Here is a 21,094-nt window from a genome sequence, read left to right as displayed (position 1 = left end):
CACCCTTCTTTAGAAATAGGCTAGTTAAAAAAATGTCCAGTTAAAAGTCACCGTTACCATCCACAGTGCAGAGTAACATCAGCAGTGCATTTGTTTCCTAGCGTACACTGCTGTTTTTACAAGTGTTCAATGCGTGTAAATGCAATGTGATGTGCCATTTTACTCATTTAAATGTGGTTAAAAGGGCAAAAAACTTTTATTAACTTAAAGCCTGAAAGAAATAATAACCGAAATATATAATATATCCTGGTTATTGCTTGAGTATTCAGCAAGAAGAACGCATACGTTAGAGTTCATACTTGATGAATGTTAGTAATATATCCCTGTGACTTGTTCACACAAATAGAGCAGTGTTTATTAGTATTGTAACACCTGGATTTATTCTTGCCATTAACAGAAGTCTGATTCTGGGAGAAAATGTGGTTTAACACAATTTTTATCGAACTAGTTCGGGGTAGAAACATTGGAAATTATCTGGTTTTTCCCAAAAACTTAGGACCTTGAGAAAAATGAAAGGCCCTATTTATACTACCGGTCAATATGATATTGAATTACTTTGTACGTGGGCATTACGAGGGAAGATTGCCTTCTTTTTGTTGAAAGCTTGTGATTTTGCTCTCAAACATCATACTGCAGCACACGATTTCCATCATTGAATCTGGTCCAATTAAGCAGTGTCTTATCATGATAGTACTGTAGATATGTTACCGCACTCACTTTCTAAAAAATTAAATTCATTAATTGTACAATTAGTTGTACTGTCCTTTACCACTGCACCTCATTTTCCATTTCTGTGCATGAACATTGCGTGGCCTCAGAGCAATCTTAGAGTACATATATTTGGTTTGCAGCCTCTTTTATAACTACAGCCTTTCTGCTTCAGTGCATAGTGAATGAGAGTGCAGGAATGCAAAACACATACCATGGATGGTAACAAACAATAGAGGATCCTCAGGGGTTAGTCGGCGCTCTTATTGTGTTCTTATAACGTCATCTGTAGTGTGTAGTCCAAAAGGAAATGCACACTTAGACATGCAGATAAGTTGTACACCTTTGCATACATTGTCAGTCCACCGTGGTAGGTCGTTACCTGTCTCATTGAGTGGTAAAAAGAATGCTTGCCGTGCGGATTGCCATGTCAAATGCAAAACTACTGGTTTGCTCTGGCACAGAGATGAACACATTATATTGCTGCTCGTATGAGTGCTAGTGCACACAGTGCAGTGTAACCAAGGACTTCATATTGTTTGCATTTTTGTATCATTTCTGCCAGGATGCATCTGCATTAACTTGCCAAAATGTAGGCTGTACACTAATGAGTTGTGCACTACGAAAACTGTGATATGACAAAAATATTTTTATTTGCTTCTATTCAGAAGCCAGACGCTGCTGCGTGGCTGCACACTGCTGAGGGGTTCTCTCGCACATGGCAGTTCCCAAACTGCATTGGTGCAGCTGATGGAAAACATATCCACATCAAGCGGCCCAAGAACTCTGGCACCATGTATTTCAATTATAAGGTAGCTGTAGTATTTTATGATACTTTGGCAGCGTCCTACTGTTGCTGTTTGAATGTTTTGCACAACCATTATGTGCACCTGCAATTCTAGCAGTGTGCAGAATATTACAAGACTGTTTTTATGTAGCAAAGTGACATCCATGCTTTTCTCTTGCCATTCAGACTAGTACCTCATTAATAAAGGCAGAGGGTAGGGCTTGTGTGGATGAGCACATGTATGCAGGGGGCACAGATACCAAATAGGCATGCTATAGGGTGTATGTGTACTCAACACACCACATATGAGGAGTACTGGTGTTCCTAGTTGCTGCCAAATTTCCAGTTGTGATTTGATGTGTTTGTTTCGAAGATGCTTCCGATGTCAGATTTCCTGCATTCATTACAAGGTGCCCTAGCCTGCCTTGGATGCCCATTGGTGCATTGTTTGCCGATGATTCACTTAAGTGCAACAACTTATGCTGCTGTGTTGACTCGCAAGTCCTTGAGGTGCAGTGAGATGTTGGAATACTTCCACATGTTGACTTTGTGGCCATTAAGGACTCCCTTATGAATACAACTTTGTTAATCATGAGCAACTTATATAATTGGAAGGCTGTCATTATCTCATGAGTGGTAAGGTGCAGCAGTCGTGCATCAAAACCTTCGCTGGTGTACGAGGACAAGCCGAAGGCTTGTTCTCGTACACATTTCATGGCTTATCACTCCTCTTCCTCGCACGGCACAGATACACTGCCCGTCACACTGCCCGCTTCTAGTCACCATCATAGCACTGCACACGAACGAATGCTGTGTTTGAGCTGATGTATGAAGTCTTCCGGGTGGGTCCAACACTTATAACAAGTTTGTCGGGTATCTCCAGTATCTGTCCAACATCCTGCGTGACTCGACCAGCAATATGGCATCACTGCCCCAAACAATGCTGTTACCAGCTTGCAGATTGAGCTCAGCGTATACACCCTATATCTGTCCTGCATACCATGGTGAGATCAGGTAAATAATACCTAGCTTGCTAAGTTCCAGACAACAAATTCGTAGGCTGCCTAAAAAAGGTGACGCATTCTTATTTAAAGATTGGAAAATATTGAGAAGTTATGTGCGCTACGTCTTAGCTCAGAAACTTGTTTGTGGCCTTCGTGCAGGAAATGAATCTCCTGTGGAAAAATTTGTCACCACTTGACTCCAATAATGTAAACCTTAAATTTGAAGATAATGCACATATTCAGCCATTTCAAATTATCAGGTTTTGTACGAATAGCAGACTATTCAAATAATTAGTGTTCATCATTTCAAATACTTGCACAGCCTTATCTACAAGCCATCTAGAAACAATGTGAAAGCTTTGTCACAAATTACGCAATGTACAATTTAAGAATGGTGTATGTTGTTCTTAAATGGGCTATTTTTACAGGGCACATACTCCATCGTCCTCCTTGCCATAGTCGATAGTGACTACAAGTTGTTGGTCGTGGATATTGGCGCCTATGGCAAGCAGAGCAATGGAGGAGTCCTCCAGCAGTCGCAGTTTGGGCAGCGCCTGGAGCAAGGCCAGTTGCAGTTGCCGAGAAGCTTGGCCTTGCCAAACACCATGCAGCAAGCTCCGTGTGTGTTTGTCGGGGACGAGGCTTTCCAGCTCCGGCCTGACTTCCTGAGGCCATACCCTGGACGAGAGCTCGAGGACAGGAAACGGATCTTCAACTACCGCCTGAGCAGAGCAAGGTGAAGCTCTCTCAAAGCCTCATCCTTGTATCCTTCTCACAAAAGGACCCACAAACCCTTTTGAGATAAGGGCGCACGAGGCTTCCTACTGGAGCTTGACCTTTAATGTTGCCACCATGTCTCACTGTCACTAAGAGACATATAACAGAAGCTGCCATGCACCTATAAGTGCCATTTTGTCTATGTATAGACAGAAATGAACCCCTCCGTTATGCATTCCCTATCCTAAATACACACTAAAGGGAAGAATTCAATTAGTTTAAATTGATAAAGCACTTAGCGAGAGTGCTATCATGTGCCACTGAGTGCATCATCCTTGTGATGAAGGTGGAGGAGTTAAAAGGTGTTCACAGAAGCTCGTGTGACAGGGCTATTACCTCTTTTACCCTAGACACAAACTTACTAGTACTTCTTGGAAAAGATAAAACTTCACACAGTAAGACTCCCATTATGCAAATGAATATTTTCCTTAAATGTAGCGTTAACAGTGCAGGTGTCTTGGCATGCCTAACAGCACGAGAACTTTCTATCATAAATGAACTTTTTGTGCAGATGAAAGGATAAATCGTGAACTGTTATGCGTTTCCCAACTATTAATTTCACTACTGGCTTCTCAGATTTCATACTTATTGAGACCTACAGCCATGAGACCAGCAGGTGCGACAAATTTTTGTGGCTTCTGCTCGGTGTTAAACGTTGTTTCTTGCCTCTTCTGTACCACGAGAGCCTTGTCTAGCAGTATCCGAAAGATGTATAAGCAATAATTCTAAGGACTGAAGAGGCAATGTGTTTCTTTCATCACGCAGGAGGTGCGCAGAGAACGCCTTCGGAATCCTCGTGACACGCTGGAGGATTCTTGAAAGGACAATGGGGGAAGATCCCAAGAATGCCGAAGAGGTCGTCAAAGCCCTTTGTGTGCTGCACAATTTCCTGATGCACAGGCGCACAGAGGGTGGTGATGCGTACTGTGGCCCGGCATATGCCGATTCTGTCAATGGATTCGGGCACCAATGGTCTGGCCAGTGGCGTGAGCAGCTAGCACAGCCACCGTTGCCAGTGGCTCGCACCCAGGCACGTAACTTTGCCCAAGCAGCTCGGCATGTGAGAGGAACATATGCCAACTACTTCAGCAGTACTGCAGGAAGTGTGTCCTGGCAGGATGCAGTACTGAGGTAGCCTGTGGCTTTATTTGCATGTATTGAGAAGGCATACTGTAGGAGGCTTTAATGTTTTCATGTGTGTTATGCATTTTCATGCCTGCCAACCTGGCGAGATCAAAAGTCGGGAGACTTTTCATTTGCGACAATGGGGGGGGGGAGCATTCAGAGTTTCCACGTCTGGGGGAGGGGGGTTCGTTGAAACTGTCAGGCAGTGTTCCACGAGTCTTTTCGCAGGGACCTTGCAGTAGCAGACTTTGCTTGCTTCAAAAAATTTTTCTGAGTAGCCTGCTCAAAGCATGGTCCAGACTGATGGTCTTTCACTAGCAGCAGGTTTTGGAGGGTTGTGTTGCACATTGATGAGCGGAATTCCGTCCTAGTTTTTCGCACCGTACTAGAAACCCTCTCACTCTGCGTTGCTATGCGGTATCACGAGTAAATCCAGCATCATTTTGGCAACTCGGTGAAACATCTGTTTTCCGTCAGTGTTTTTCATTTTTCGAACCATACACCACTGCACGTCCCACATTTCTTCATTCAGAATGTTCTCTGGAAAACTGTACGCCTGTAGTGTTGCAAACTCAGGTCAGCAGGTTCATTATAATCTCGATGCAGCAGCTGAGGAAAACTCTGAATAAAGTAACGAAGACTTCAGAGCAACTCCTCTGAAATAATTTTTCGGTTGGCCACCTCCGTATTCCTCAGAGTTGTGTTTTCAAGTGGAAATTTGTGCCTCATGTAATCGCACACAGTGGTAAAGTAAGAGCGAACACAAGTGAAAAATTGTGTCTGATCATGTGAACAAAGTTTCGCTACTGATGCTGCTGTATGACAACGAATGACCAGATCACTGTCAGCCTTCTGATTGCGGATATCTTGATATAGAACTTCAAGCGGAGAAGGAGCACTCTTTACAGCAGTTGGAAAGACAAACCTAGTCAAAAGCTCAGTGAGGAGTTGGAGCAGAACCGAGTGCAGAATATGTATTTGAGGTGCCTATGATTGTAGCTGGCAATTGGCTTTCTCAAAAAGCGAGATCACACTAAAAAAAAAGGAAGTCTGAAAGCCACGTCAATGTCAGAGGTAAAAAATAAAGCAGCATTTCTTCACGAGTGGGAACAGCTTCTTGTCTTGCAGACTCTGTTAACACTTTGGCTCTTTTTGTAGCTGGGGCATCCTTTTCTCGGTTGGTGCTTTACGCTTGCGACTGGCTTCGTCATACTTTGCACCTCGTGATGTTTCAGGCCTACGAGGATGGGCACTGCTTCTTTGATTTGATTTCATTTAAGAAAAAGCTAACCGGAGGTTGCGATCGGTCAAGAATTCTTGTCTAGTGACAACCAACGAGTCGGTACATGCTTCAAAGCTTTGCGCATTTTTACATTCTGCATTTCTAGAAATTCAAACAGCTTGACCTTGCGTTTAGAGCTTTTCTACAAGTAATAAAATATATCCACAAAAACCTCATCAAACTTAGCCGGCAAGCACGCGGCTGCTTTCTCGGCAGCAAGGTTAATTAGATGGCACAGGCAGCCAATCATAACCAAGTTTTCTTGTGCCTCCTTTAAGACTCCGGTGACGCCTTTTTTTTTCTCCCTAACATAACGTTTGCGTTGTCAGCACAAAACGCAATGCAGTTTGACACGGGCACGTCAAAGATCTCCATTGCCTTCAACACGAGGTTCCCGATTTTCTTTTCTTACAATCGCCTCCCCGTGGAGTTCCTGAATGCTGAGTAACCTACTTTCAATGCGCGAGCATTCATCGGCATAGTACGTCACCTCAATAGCTGTGCAGTAGTATCGTTGTTTCCGTCAACCGTAACAGCAAAAGCATGGTGCTTGATGGTCTCCAGCATCTTGCTCTGCAGCTCTGATGCCATTTCTCCTACTATTGCACTTGCCTTCATACGTCCACATCCATAATGCTTTGACTCGTCGCATTTCAGAACGGAGTCAAGGTTAATAATAATAATATTTGGGGTTTTACGTGCCAAAACCACTTTCTGATTATGAGGCACGCCGTAGTGGAGGACTCCGGAAATTTTGACCACCTGGGGTTCTTTAACGTGCACCTAAATCTAAGCACACGGGTGTTTTCGCATTTCGCCCCCATCGAAATGCGGCCGCCGTGGCCGGGATTCGATCCCGCAACCTCGTGCTCAGGAGCCCAACACCACAGCCACTGAGCAACCACGGCGGGTGAGTCAAGCTTCACACAGTGTCTTCTTCCATATTCTGGCATAGACAGAGTACCTTTGTTAGTATATGCTCCGTCATTGGTGTTTCTTTTTTCCATAGTGTCTGTTGCAGCATGTCATTAGTTGACCACTTCTGCATATTCATCCCTGCTAGTGTTCAGGATTTCCTCATGCCGAAGAGCCAAATACCAAATCATCCGCATAGCTTTCCTTGGGCTGTGTAGCTGATAGGAGAGAAGGACTAGTCATCTTGAGCTCCTTGAGCCACGAAAGGCTTTATTCTTGGTCAGTACTTCCTCAAACCACAAGCAAAGCACATCCCTGTCGTCTTCCTTGATGGATATCTGAAGGAATGCCTTTCGCACATTTGCTGTAAGGCCAAATACGTACAAACGAAGCCTGATGGCCACTTGATTTCAAGTTGACGTTGAGTACGGACAACTCCCACTTCGTCGCCTTTAACTGGCAATGCAGGACACGGTGTGATTGAAAGGTCGAAGTGTCTGGATTGAATCATCTCATTCACCTTGTCAATCATCCTTGTGCTTTATGCTCAGCGAAAAGTCCACTTGTTCTTGATGTGCTCCACGACAATCTGACTGCAAATGTCTCTGCCATACGAAGCCGCAGTTGCAAAGGCACCGGCTGGCTTTCTGGGTCGTTTAGCACCGGAAATACGATGCGAGAAAAGACAGTTTGCGGGGTTTATTGGCACAGAGCGCCAAGCCATCCAAACATGGCAAAAGCATCATTACAAGACTTATGTTCGCATCCTGCCGATCGCGCGCCCATCCCACTTTCGTCCTCTTCTATGCGCGAGCACAATTTTCAACAGAGGCTGCAGCATTTCTCTTGCGGCATATGACTCATTTTGTGGCTGGAAATAAATGATTTTTACAAGCCGAACAGTTTCTTGCTATTTTTATCTTCACAAAATATTGTGAGTGCAGCGACTTGTTTTTTATATCTCGCTGGCTTAAAATGCAGAAGGAAAACACTGCAACAAAAACCTGGATTGGATATTCCTGAATTACATCTACAATGCAACACTCGTGATCCAAAAGTGAATGGTAATTTTTCACGGGGCATATTAAGGGGAATGTAACAGCAAGCAATATGCCTTTTCATATATCCAGCTGCCGATTACTGCCTTTTTAAAAATTCTTGGCTCAAGTTACGTGAAATACCAGGTATACTTTTGTTGCATTTCACATAATAGATGCCCTTGCTTTAATCCATTTACTTCCTATAGTTCTACATGTAACCTATATATGTGTTTCCCATGCTGCTAAAATTCCTAATGGGTATGGCAGGTGGAATGAATAAGTAATGCATACATTATGGCCTTCATACTGAGGTTACAATGAAGCTCTACTGTTTTAATTACCTATATCGACCCAATGTGTCTAGCACATGAAAGTTGCGGACAGATTCGGGCACAGAAGAGTTTTTTTACATGCATTTATTCAGCTTGTGCACTAATTGGTTTCCGCATCACGCAAAGATGCCCGCACTGCATGACTGAGCGTTGTCGGGATGACTCCCGCTTGGTAGTGCAGGAGCACTTCCAGCAGGTGCACCTTGCACTGCCCCCTTAGGTGCACTGGCACACTGTCCACGTCGTCTGCCAGTGAGAGCAGAAATTGCTCGCTTCTGCCCAGTTTTTCTTCCTGCAGCTGGGCATCCACTCTAGATAGCATAGCGTCCGTTTGTGATTTCCTCTTGTGTCTTTTTGTTTGAAAAGTTGTGCGTGTAATAGTGGATGCAGCTTCGTGTGTTTGTGTTGGGGAGTGCGAAGAAAGGGAGGAAGGCTGTGTAGATTAAGCGGGGTCATGAGGCTAAATGTTTGAGAGAGGTGTTGATGATCGTGTTTGTGTTATGTCTTCCTCATGTGGGAGTTCAATGTCTGTTGTATCTTCACTGCTGGCACCTTGGTGGGGCAGCATTGAACCAAACAGTGCTGACGGGTCATCTTCGGTATCCCTAAGGACCTCGTCCAGTGAATTGGGAACATCCAGGTTGCTTGTTGTTCTAAGTGGGGAAAGAGAAGTGGATTAAATTGTTGCTTCGGCGTCACATAGAGCCAAGAAGGGAGAAAACGGGCATAAGAAAATTCCGTAACGTCAACTTGAGTAAGTTTTTGCTATCCGAGTAGAGAGTTGGGACTTTCAAACATGAAGTGCAGTTCAATAACTACAGCTTGAACAATGCAAGCATCCATTCATACACACAATGTTTGCTTAATGGAAAGTTCAAGTACCTGTTTTCTGGCCAACTTAACGACCAGAAATTGTCAGCTATTCCTACAGTGTCTGCTTTCCATTATTTTCTGCTGCCTGCTGGGGAAATTTCTGTTGATCACTTGTATATTTTTGTTGTGTTCTGATGCACAATGCCATTTAGAAGCAGAACAAAAAACATTTTTTGATTACCTGTGTGTACTGAAAACATTCAAAGGCAGTCACTGCTTCTCGCAATGAAAACGACGCAACACACCAAGACAGGCGAAAGGAAAGAGCGTCACTTGCAACTAACTTTACTCCATGAAAACATCGCAATGTATAGCCACGCCTTACATGCGCAGCAAGGATCCACGCATCATACCACCATAAATCTGTCAATATCAGACATGTGCTAGTTTGAAAAGCAACTGAAGAATTCAAGCTCAGCACTGTGCAACACTTCTGACGTATCGCTAATACAGATCTTTTTTTTTACCTAGTATGCCTACAACATTTCTCATGCCAGCACCTCGTTGCTTCTGCCAATAATGGCGATCCTTTTAAATCTTGCCTTACAATGACAGGATTCACAGTGCACAGGTAAATGTCCTGAGTGGTTATTCTTAACGGAACGTTCATGTTGTAGAGTTTTGATGCTAACATATCGCCCCGTTTGGCCAATGTAAACCTTGCCGCAGCTGAGTGGAATTTCGTCAACCACACCCGCCGCACAGGTGACTTGGGGCCTTGCATGCCTCTTACCACATATAGATGGCTCGAGTGCCTTTGAAATCCGTGGGTACAGACCCAACAGATTCCTTTGAGCAGAGAAGACCAGAGATACCTTGTACCAATTAGCTACCTTCTACAGGTCATGCGCAACTTTACGTATGTAAGGTACTATTGACCTTTTTTTATTCAATGCCGCTCCTTCTGTTTTCCTTTCAATTTTTGAGGGAATATTTCAGCTACTGCACCTATGATGGAGCAAAGATACCCGGCTGAGTAAAGCCAGTAGACCTGTCAAAGTTTTCTACCATCCTGTGAGGGCAAGATCTCACTAGTGCGCCTTCCAAAACCACAGAGGCAATACCTCTCTTAATGACTGTTTAGTGGGCCACATCATAGGGTATGGACTCTTTAAATGATCGGGGAATAGTAGACGCTCTTTCCTTTCACCCGGCTTCCTTTGTTTGTTGCGTCATTTTCGTTGCTAAGAAGCATGCACCAACTAGCCCAATGACAAGTGTTATTAACAACGACTGCTGTGGCTTCACAAATTTTAACAGTGTACCTTTTGCTCACTCGCATGCTGCACAACAGTATACATTGGTATTAATAAAGGAAAAATCAGACATCCACCCTTTCGTAGCAATTGCTACAAAGGAAACCCATACGGGTTCCTCGAAAGAAAAGCTTCAGAGTTGAAGAAAAATTCGTCCTGGTCCGGGACGAATTTTTGACGGGATGAATTCCTCCTGGTCCCGGACCAGGAGGAATTTTTCTTCAACTCTGAAGCTTTTCTTTCGAGGAACCCGTATGGGTTTCCCTTGTAGCAATTGCTACGAAAGGGTGGATGTCTGATTGTTCCTTTATTAATTCTCTCCACCTTGCAGGTTTCCGCAGAACTACTACGTCATGCATTGGTATTCTGCATTCAATACCCCTTGCAAGATAGTGTTTAATGCAGAACAGGAATTTAAAACATACGGGCGTGGTTCTACAATGTCCCTCAGGAAGAGCATGAGGTCGAAGTATTTCCACTTTGAAACAGGTTCTCCTGCTCCTCCTCCGCTCTTCTTGGCCAACTCCTTTATCTTCTTGGCGAATTTGTCGCGCAGATTCCGCCAGCGGCGCACAATCAGCTCGATGTTCTCTGAAAAATTTCACAACCGCATATGATTTGAGTGCGGCAACTATCAATAAATTTCGCATTAATTGTGCACACGGAATAAATCAAGTTCAAAGATTTTGAGTACAAAATTTGGTGCAATTTAAAGAACGATGCGGAAAGTGCGGCCACATGAAGCATGCTCTTTTGTCAGGTGTACACATAGGTAACACTATCGCGTACTGGCGCACTTACGAATGAGCGCGGCCGAAAACTTCGCGAACGGAGCCTTCTGAAAGACTGTGCCCGGCTGCACACATGCATGCCATTCACGCTAGAATCCCAGATATTGCTTATCCTGTTTCCTTCCGTTTTTCACAGTCGCGTCGCATGCAGCTGGCTTCTTGTCAAAAACATTACGCGCGCGCAGCATTCAGCCGTCCCCAAGCAAAGGAGGCCGATAAATGCGTTCATCTCCAAACAAGCAGCCCGCACGCATGCAACCGTGTCACGCGCAACATCTTGCGTGCTCACTGATCGAAATGTATATCTTTTTCTCGCTCTTTCGTATACCGCGTGTGGTATACGAAAGAGGTGGTTCGACGTACACCACGCAACGAAAAAACCGCTCCGGCGACTTCAACAACACCAGTCGGAACCTTGCCGCATGTGGAAGCTAACGATTTGAATTAAACAATCGTGTGTTTTGCTTGCACTAGACAACATGGTAAACTAATACAGTGAAAACAAACAAATGCACCATGTAACGCAGTGCGCGAGCACACTGCGCTCAAAAATCACTCGGCTACATACCTTGCGACACGATGAAGCCTAGCGCTTGCGCTATCCTTTTCCAGGCGTTGAGCCGGGCGCCGTTCTTTCGATACACTTCCGTTCTCTGGTCCCACCCAGCTGGTTCGCATTGAACCAGCGATATGAGTAACTCGTTTGATATTGTTGAGGTCATCTCAGCTGGGTGCGCGCTGAACACAAAGTTAATTCACTCGTTAACCCTGCGATGGCTATAGGTGTTCTGTGCTATGGCCGTCTTCCCGATCCCAGGTGGCTACGTCACGCCATCTGCGCTGTCATTGGCTGTCGCCTTCCGACGTTCCGGCTGTCGGACGATGAAAAACTGGCCCGGCAGTCGCATGCGAAACGTCTGATAGAGCTTTCCGAAGCGGCGAAAGCAGCCGGATATGACGTCGTTCCGGCGCGCCGCACGTCGGATCGGACGCGAAATCGGACCGTGTGTCTCCTGCTTAAAGCCGCCGAGCTAGCCGAGGAGTGTGTGACGCGTCGGGCTCGCGGAGCTAAGGACGGTCAAAAGGGTGAATTTGCTCCAAGTTTGAGAGGCCGAAGTTCACGCCCATGAGAGCAAGGGGGGACACACGTAGTGCGGATGCGAGTGAAAGCAGTCCGACCGAACGTAAGGAGACGGCGGCAGCCGAAGCCGAACGCAGAAAGCGGTTCGAGACGAGTCAAGCGCGCGGCTGTTATACGTGCCAGAAGCCGGGTCACTTTTCGGCGCAGTGTCCAGAAACAAAAACAAAAGTCGTGTTTTTGTCATTATGCAGCACTGACGAGAACATGAAACTTCTCGAGCCTTACATGCGAGACCTCTTCGTGGACGGGAAAGAGTGCCGAGTGCTTCGTGATTCCGCAGCTACAATGGATGTAGTTCACCCTTCTTACGCAGAACCCGATATGTTCACGGGCGAGTGCGCATGGAACAAACAAGCCGTGGAAGCTCATAGCGTGTGTCTACCCGTAGCAAAAGTGCTTATTGAAGGACCTTTCGGAGCGCTTGAGACAGAGGCCGCAGTGTCATCTATGCTGCCCCCCCCCCCAGTACCCGTACCTATTTTCTAACAGGTCCGATCACCTCCTGCGCGAGAATGGGCTTTTGTTTGGTGAGGCTAGCGTTCAGGCCTTAACCAGATCGAGAGTTCGGGAGCTCGCTGCAAAGACGGTAGTTGCGGGGCCGACGTTGTCGAACGATGAGAAAGGGTCGGAGGTGCAGCAAGCTGATATTCTGAGCACGTCCGAACTGAATACAATTGAGCCTGTAGCGTTGAAGGCACCAGATACTGCAGAGGACATGCCCGACACAGGAAGGTTAGAAGAGCTATCTGCAGATTTGCTCATCGCGCCTACGTCAGATGAACTCAATAGGTTGCTAAAAGTCAGCCGGTCGGCTTTGATAGCCGAGCAAAAAAAGTATGGCAGCCTAGAAAACATGCGCTACAATGTCAAGGAAGGTATCGCCAAGAAAAATGCTCGTTTTCTGGAAAGAGGTGGGGTCCTGTACCGGAAGTATCTAGACCTCAGGGGAGTGGAGTTCGATCAGCTGATCGTGCCTCAGTGCTACCGTCCGGATCTGTTGCGCTTGTCGCATGGAGGTTCGTGGTCCGGACACCTAGGAGTTAAGAAGACAAAGCACCGTCTCTTGCAAGAGTAATATTGACCAGGGTGTTTTCGTGACGCAGAACACTTTGTGAGGACATGTGACACCTGTCAGCGGGTGGGCAAACCAGGTGACAAATCGAGGGCGCCGTTGAAGTTGGTACCTATCATTACGGAGCCTTTTATACGGCTCGTTATTGATACAGTGGGACCTCTGCCGGTAACAACCACGGGGTACAGACACATTTTGACTGTGATCTGCCCAGCGACAAAGTTCCCTGAAGTAGTGCCGCTTAAAGAACTCAGCTCAGTTGAGATAGTCAATGCACTACTGTCCATATTTGCGCGAGTTGGTTTTCCTGCGGAAATCCAGTCAGATCAGGGCACAGTGTTTACTAGCGCTTTGACGACAGCCTTTCTCGAAATGTGCGGGGTAAAGCTGTTGCACAGCTCAGTGTACCACCCACAGTTGAATTCCGTTGAGAAGCTCCACTCCGTCATGAAGCGCATGTTGAGAGCCTTGTGTTTTGAACAACAAACTGACTGGGAGCTGTGTCTGCCTGGGGTGATGTTTGCATTAAGGACCACGCCGCATGCGGCTACAGGGTTTTCGCCACCTGAGCTGGTGTACGGTCGCTCGCTGTGGTCTCCGCTTCGCATGCTTCGAGACGGATCACTGCCCTCTCCAATGGCTGCAGACCATCTCTTCCATAAATGTCCGCCTCCTGCGCTGGAGCCTCGCTTTGCAACTATATTCCTTTGAGGCGCGTTACAAAAAGGGGAGTCTCAACGGTAATGCCGATGGCTTAAGTCGAGGCCCCTAACGTAGGAATCAGCCTCAAAGTTGTTTGTTACTGATGTTTTCTTCTGAGGCAGAAATTTTAACATATTGCTTTTGTTTAGTGTTTCAAAGTGATGACGTGCTTTCTAGTGCAATTTTCCAATTTGTGGACGCGTTCTAAGTGCTGCTAGACTACTGTAAGGAACTAGGCAGTAGTATAAAAGGGGAAAGAGCCTGGCATGGCTCAGTGAGGGTTGTGTCGTGCTTACTGACTGAGCGGTTGAGTTTCGGCGTAGTTCTAAAGCTTGCTGGGAACGAGAGAAATAATGGCAACTCTCCCGAAGTCACCTTGCAGTGCCCTGTGTGAACCTTAACGTGAGAACGAGGCCTTCTCTGTGCGCTGCGCTCAAGAAACGCCGAAGGACGACCGATTTCGGTTATGAGCATCATCGAGCGACATCCCTCCGGACAGCGGATGCAGTCCCCTGACCATCGGGATCTCCTTCTCGCGGCGGAGCGGTCTGTTACGTTTCGCCTACGACGCGCGGTATAGCCGGCGCGGATGCAACGGACGCCGGGGCTTCATTCAAAGCGGCGGACATTCTGGCCCGTTCAGCGCTGCCGTAACGCTTCCTGCCAAGCGCGTCCAGGCATGTTTCAATGCCACGTGTCTTCGTGCGTGTGTGTGAGTGTGTGTGCATTTTGGTACCCACGCTTGTCAAAGCGCGGCAGCCGGGGAGAGGAGCTCCCCAACTGAGAAGCGAGGAGGTCTGACCGGCGCCGGCCCGGCGGATGCGTCACTTCTTGTCTCAACGTGTCTCTCAGCGTGGCCGTGCCCCGCCGTCACGGGCGCCTCTCCTCAGCCGTTCCTTCTTGCCCTCGACTTCGAGAGTATAAAAGCAGCTGCCCCGGACGCCGAGAGAGGCTCCGATTTCTCCCGTCGAGTAACGTGCCCTCCCGTCTCTCCTCTTTGGTCGACCTGACCGGCCGCTCTTTTGCGATGCTAGAATAAACAAGTTGTTCTGTTAGCAGTCGACTCATGCTTTGCCAGGACCTTCAGATGCTTCCAGTTGCGCCCCAGGCCGCCAGGCCAACGCTACCCTTGGGGCTTGCGACCCAGATGCAACAACGGCAAAACAAGCCACAGGAGGACAACTGCCTACCACCCGCAGACGAATGGTCTCACGGAGCGCCTCAACAAGACCTTCGCCGACACGCTAGTAATGTACGTCGACGACGAGTACAAGACGTGGGACGCGGTCCTGCCGTACGTAACCTTTGCTTACAATACGGCGGTGCAAGAAACAACACAGATCACGCCGTTTAAGCTGGTTTACGGCAGCAACCCCCACGATGACGCTCGACGCCATGCTGCCGCACGTCACTGACGAAGAGAATGTTGACGTCGCTAGCTATCTCCAGCGCGCCGAAGAAGCCTGACAGCTCGCCCGCCTACGGATCGAGAACCGGCAGCGTACAGACAGCCGACACTACAAGCTCCGACGACGCTAGTCGAGTACCTGCCCGGTGACTGTGTTTGGGTGTGGACACCGATACGTCGACGAGGGCTCAGTGAGAAACTACTTCGACGCTATTTCGGACCCTACAAGTATTGGTGCTCTGGACTATGAGGTCGTACCAGACGGCATTTCGCATTCACAGCGGCGCCGCGCGCTATCTGAAATGGTCCACGTGATGCGTCTTAAACCCTTTTTCGGACGCTGACAAACTTTCCTTATGTTGTTTTCTTTGCTACGAGTGCTTCTTACTTTCGTTTGTTTGCAGCATCGGGTCGATTCTTTTTTAAGAGGGGACTATTGACACGTGTACTTTATCGGGCGACCACGTTTCGCCGCCTAACAAATATAATCGCACAGCGCGGGACGCGCCTGCATGTATCCGAAGTTTCTGGAAAGTTATCGATGCTTCTATCCGCTGTCTGTTGTCGCCGAACCTTGTGTTATCTGTGTTCATGGCCGCACGCGAATGGTGTAGAACTCTGTGGAAGGCACGCGGGTCCCAACGATTTGTCTGGAACATTCGACGACTGCTCTGTAAAAGCCGACGCGCTTGACCCGCAAATCGGATTTTCGACGGTCGCCGACCGTGTTCGCCGCTATCGTTGTGCTATAAGTGTAGCCTGCTTTGTGGGCACAGGTTCGCCCAATAAAAGTTAGTTTTGTCGTTCACAGAATTGCTACTGTGTTATTCAACGTCACCACCACGTGACAATAGCATTCAAATATTTAGGTGTTCCGCCATCATAGAATGGCTCTTGGTCAGATCATGTTAATACCGTACTTAGATACCGTACCGTACCTTGGCTTCCTAGACCTAGTGCTAGAAAAAGAATATACGAGGCTGTGAACTCGGGGATTGAGTGACTTAATATGTGAAAATAGTACTCAAACGAAAAATGCACTTACACAAAGTTTTCTGCATTCTTTTTTCTTTGTAACATCCCTCTCACCAATTTCGATAAACTTTGCAGCCTCCCAGTAGGCTTAAATTATCTAAGAACAACGGACACATGAAAGCATTAAGTAAATAATTTATATAGTTGCACATTATGCAATAAACTACGGTAGAATATTCAACTCACTTGAACAAATGAAGAAAAAATAATGGAAACCAGTAGCTAGTTGCCCTACGCTTCTAGACACAAAAAAGTTATAAATTACCTTCCGAAAATTAATTTACCGCAAATTAAATTAGATACCCTAACAACTTGTTTAAAATTTATTTCATTTTTTTTATTGAAATGATCACGCACAGGAAGTTCACAGCGGCACATCACTGACCACTGTCAAACATGAACAAATTTTTGTGCCGCCACAATATGTTTCAGACGACTCTGCCTCTAGCCACGTGTTCTATCCTTGAAAAATGAAACCAACTGTATCGAAACTGCTCCTATTGATTTCCTTTGTTGGTGCTATACCAAAGATTGTTTCAATACCTAAAGAGAGTCTAGTGATTTCTTTTTCCAGTGAGTCTCGCACCAACAAAAAAGATTCCAATCTCTTAAGCGCGATTCCAATGGAAACATCTTTTTAACTCTGTCATTTTGATTAGACTCTGTGAAGTATTGGAAATCTTGAAGTTTACCTTTCGCCGCCACTACCAGCCACCCCAATGCGCGCTTCCCCTTGTTGATAGGCGAGGCCACTGTCAAAATCACAGCGCTACCTCCGTCGAACTTAGGGTCTCATGTCCCAGGCCTGAGCACGATCAGTTCAACGAATTTGAGGGCTTAATCACCTGGGAACAATGTTGACCAGAGTTGTTTAGTGTCAAGAAGACGAAATAATACCGGCATAATCTATCGTAATACAACTATAGAAGTTTATGCTATTAGAATTCACGCAATATAGGACCACGCAGTGACACACCGTATTGACTAACACAATTTCACAAAAAATCTTTAGTGGCCCTCCCGAGATTTCAAGTGATTCGGATATATGCGACATAGGCGGTCTCCTTGATTGAGTCGCTTTTTGTGACTATCGCTCGCCAAGTTCATCTCAGGATGGTAGGACGAGGACCGCACGCCGATGGCCCATGCAGTGATGACGATGGAATTAAGAAGAGGCAATGACGTCTATATAACGACGAAGTTATTATCAGGACGACCGCATGACGAAGATGGAATGTTTCTGACGTGGTGGCGATGAATAAACACGACGCAATGACAACGCGATGACGACGGTGGCCTAATCACGATTGGTTGACCATAGCACAATTGTAACGGAATGAAGGAGAATTATGTTGTTAGAACGACGAAGGCCGGATGGCGACTACGCCATGACAGCAATTGGATGACATTTCTGAAGTGATGGCTATGCTGCTGCAGCAGCGGGAGAACGGCGCCTAGCAAGAATGTAATCACGACAAGTGTACGAGGATGATGGTGTGACGACCAGTGTTTGACGGAAATAGCGGGATGCCGACAGCATGGCGATAATCAGATGAAGCAGTAATGACAACGATGCAACGACCCTGACGTATCACGACCACGGTATGACAACAAATGCATGACAACGACCGTATGTCGACGATGGACTGACGATGATGACATGACAACGACATAGTCACGATTGAATGACGACAGCATGATTACGATGCAGTGATGTGGATGAAACTGCAAAGCTGGTATGAAGTGAAGGATACAACAATTTCATGATGTTTCTCAAATGATGACGACGGTAAGACAGCGTTACGAGAACGACATGACTGGAACGGGATGATCATGACTCTGTGATGGCGATGACACTAGGTATGACGCCATACGTAATGGGTCAAGTTAGTAGACAACTGGGTCACGTGGCGTAAGGCAGACAGACAGACAGACAGATAGAGCCTGACGTCGGCAAAGAATGCCGATCGCATTAAAAAGCGGGGCGTACAGGGAGCGCGGTTGATCGCTGCTATCGTTTTCCCGGTGGCTGAAGAGCGCTGCTATTATACACTAATGTGAGCAGCGTATAGCTGCTGTGTCGTGGCCTGCCTGCGTCGGGTTTCCCACAAACCGACAGACACCACAGACTTAAATTTGCATGGAGCTGCAGTTTGTATAGTCTTCAGTTCTGTGGAGTTGCAAATAGAATCTCGGGGCCTAATCCGGGCCCCACTGAGGCCCGGGACCGACACGAGCTCGAAGCTTCCAGGTACGAGCCCGCCAGGGACCGAATTAGTAATTGCTTACCCAGTGCGAAACCGGGCCCATGCAATGCTCTAAATTTCAAGGCCCCGTATTTGTTTCTTCACGTATAGAAGAATAACTTAAACTTGGGACGTACCTTTTCTGTACTGTTCTTTTAATGCAATTAGCATCCTTTGCCTACTTCAGGAGCTTTGAGCCTGTCTATCGTACCTACCTGTCTATTAATTTATTTTTGCTCATTTTCATACTCTCAGGACCCGAGGGTATTACAGAGAGGAGTGTTCTAACAATAAATTGTTAATCGCAAATTTTTCGAGAACACAGACTCTTTTGAGGACACAGTGGGCTAAATTGTCGATCAGCTTGGGCCACTAGGTATATGATCATGGCCGTGATGCCGTCGGGTTCACGGCAACACAATTGCAGCTTCACCGACCGCCTCTCGTCATGCCGTGGTCATGACATTACGGTCGTCAAGCCACCGTTGTCATGCAGGGTTCGTGATACAGTCACTGTTACGCCATTGTTGTCCTATACCCGTTGTGATGCGATTGTCTTCATACCTTTTCATGCCATCATCGTCGTTACGTCGTCGTCATACAGTCGTCGTCATGCATTCGTCCTCATACCGTGGTCGGGATTGCGTCACGGTAGTTCTATCGTCGTCATGCAACCTTCGTCATGCCACCTCGTCACAGAGTGGTCGTCATACCATTGTGGTCATGCCGTCGTCGTCACGTTGTCCTTTTACCATTGTCATAACTCCAGTAATGTCATCCCACTGCCGTCCGGCCGTCGTCTTCAAACATTCTTGTATCATGCATCCGCTGTCCTATCGCCGTCGCCGTGCCGTATTCGACATGCCATCGTTGTAATTATAACTTTGTCATCTTGTTGTAAGACAAAGATAATGATTAATAGCCGGGCAGAGGAACAAGAGTTCAGGATCGCCAGTCAGCCTATGGATTCTGCGAAGGAGTGTATTTACCTAGGTCAATAAATCATAGGGAACCCTGATCACGAGGAGGAAATTCATAGGATAAAAACGGGTTGGATCGCATACGGCAGACATTGACAGCTCTTGACTTGAAGCTTTACATTATGATTCAAAAGGAAAGTGTACAATCAATGCATTTTACCTATGCTGGCATATGAGGCAGAGACTTGGAGACTGACGAAGAAGCTTGAGAGCAAGTTAAGTACCGCGCAAAGAGCGATGTAATGGTGATTGCTAGGCATAACGTTCAGATACAGAAAGAGAGCTGTTTCGATCAGAGAACAAAAGGGTATAGACGATATTCTAATTGACATCAAGAGAAAAAAATGTAGCTGGGCAAGTCATGTATTGCGGCGGTTAGATAACCGTTGGGCGATTAGGGTTACAGAATGGATACCAAGAGAAGGGAAACGCAGTCGAGGGCGGCAGAAGACTTGGTGGGGAGATGAAATTAAGAAATTCGCAGGCGCTAGCTGGAATCGGTTGGCGCAGGACAGGGGTAATTGGAGATCGTAGGGAGAGGCCTTCGTACTGCAGTGGATATAAAACAGGCTGATGATGGTGATGATGATGTCACCATCCAGCATCGTAATATATTCATCGTCATTCAAATATTCTCACATTGGAATTATCATGCTGTCCTCGTTATAGCAACGTCATGATCTAAGAATGATCGTATGACTGTCATCATCTCCTTGTCGTCATACCGACTTTGTCATTCCATCGACTACATTCCTTCTCCCATTCCATAGCCATTAGTGCATCGGCGTCATTCAGTCGCCGTCATGCCGCCATGCTCAAGCGTACCTACGGCAAATGATTGCCATAAAAACATGAGAGGCTATCCTCTTAGGCCACACATTACAAAACCAATGGAAGTCTCAGAATGACAACTACAGATGTTAAACAAGCGTGACTTCAGGAATAGGGTGCGTTGCAACGCTCCATCATAAGATGAGCTCTGCAGTAACATTTGCACTTTTTTTTCCAAAACCAATTCTCGCTTGGAGTCCACTACTTGTGGATGCCGTGTACCGCAGCAAACTTTATGTCTTTTACCACGTCCCGCAATAATGCCCTAATGGCGCTACAGATCATCATCATCATCATCAGCCCGGTTACGCCCACTGCTGGGCAAAGGCCTCTCCCATACTTCTCCAATTACCCCGGTCAAGTCCTAATTGTGGCCATGTTGTCACTGCAAACTTCTTAATTTCATTTACAGATCATGTATGCTACAGATCATGTATGAATTAAGAATAAAGAGGAAAGTTAGAGCAATCGCCGACACTCACATAAATTTATTTTGGTTGGCTTTTATTTCCGTGTGCCATTGGGTATACCAATCGGCTTAGGCATCAAGGTCAGAGAGGTCTCTATTGATATCTTCTGCGTTTCTTTATTTATCTGAAGATAACTGAATAATCAGTGAACAGATGAATCCTGAAGAATTTTACTGACATGGTGTCGTGCTTAACAAATTGAAGGCTAGCTTGCTGGAGCCGCAGGTAAACGAATCAACATAGATGGATTCTTAATAAGTAAAACAATTTCGGATATAAAATTTGTGGTCAGCACTTACCACGCTGTATCTTTTCTCGT

General features: G+C 46.4%; 1 protein-coding gene across 1 annotated transcript; it reads right to left on the bottom strand.

The window, feature by feature from the left end:
- Positions 1–8,430: 8,430 nt before the first annotated feature.
- Positions 8,431–11,612, bottom strand: LOC142574944 (uncharacterized). The gene is made up of 3 exons (XM_075683930.1): positions 11,459–11,612; positions 10,525–10,690; positions 8,431–8,623 (listed from the first exon to the last, which is right to left on the bottom strand). The coding sequence occupies exons 1-3, from the start codon at positions 11,610–11,612 to the stop codon at positions 8,431–8,433; spliced, it is 513 nt and encodes a 170-aa protein (XP_075540045.1).
- Positions 11,613–21,094: the final 9,482 nt, after the last annotated feature.

The sequence above is a fragment of the Dermacentor variabilis genome, chromosome 3 (genome assembly GCF_050947875.1).
Source record: "Dermacentor variabilis isolate Ectoservices chromosome 3, ASM5094787v1, whole genome shotgun sequence".
Classification (NCBI taxonomy): Eukaryota; Metazoa; Arthropoda; class Arachnida; order Ixodida; family Ixodidae; genus Dermacentor; species Dermacentor variabilis.
This window is presented reverse-complemented; position numbering and strand designations above follow the sequence as displayed.

Excerpts from the sequence above, each read along its gene's own strand:
- LOC142574944 (XM_075683930.1), bottom strand. The coding sequence starts at position 11,612 with ATGACCTCAACAATATCAAACGAGTTACTCATATCGCTGGTTCAATGC. Across the intron at positions 10,691-11,458 it reads AGGCTTCATCGTGTCGCAAG|AGAACATCGAGCTGATTGTG; the intron begins GTATGTAGCCGA and ends GAAATTTTTCAG. Across the intron at positions 8,624-10,524 it reads GACATTGTAGAACCACGCCC|AACAACAAGCAACCTGGATG; the intron begins GTATGTTTTAAA and ends TTCCCCACTTAG.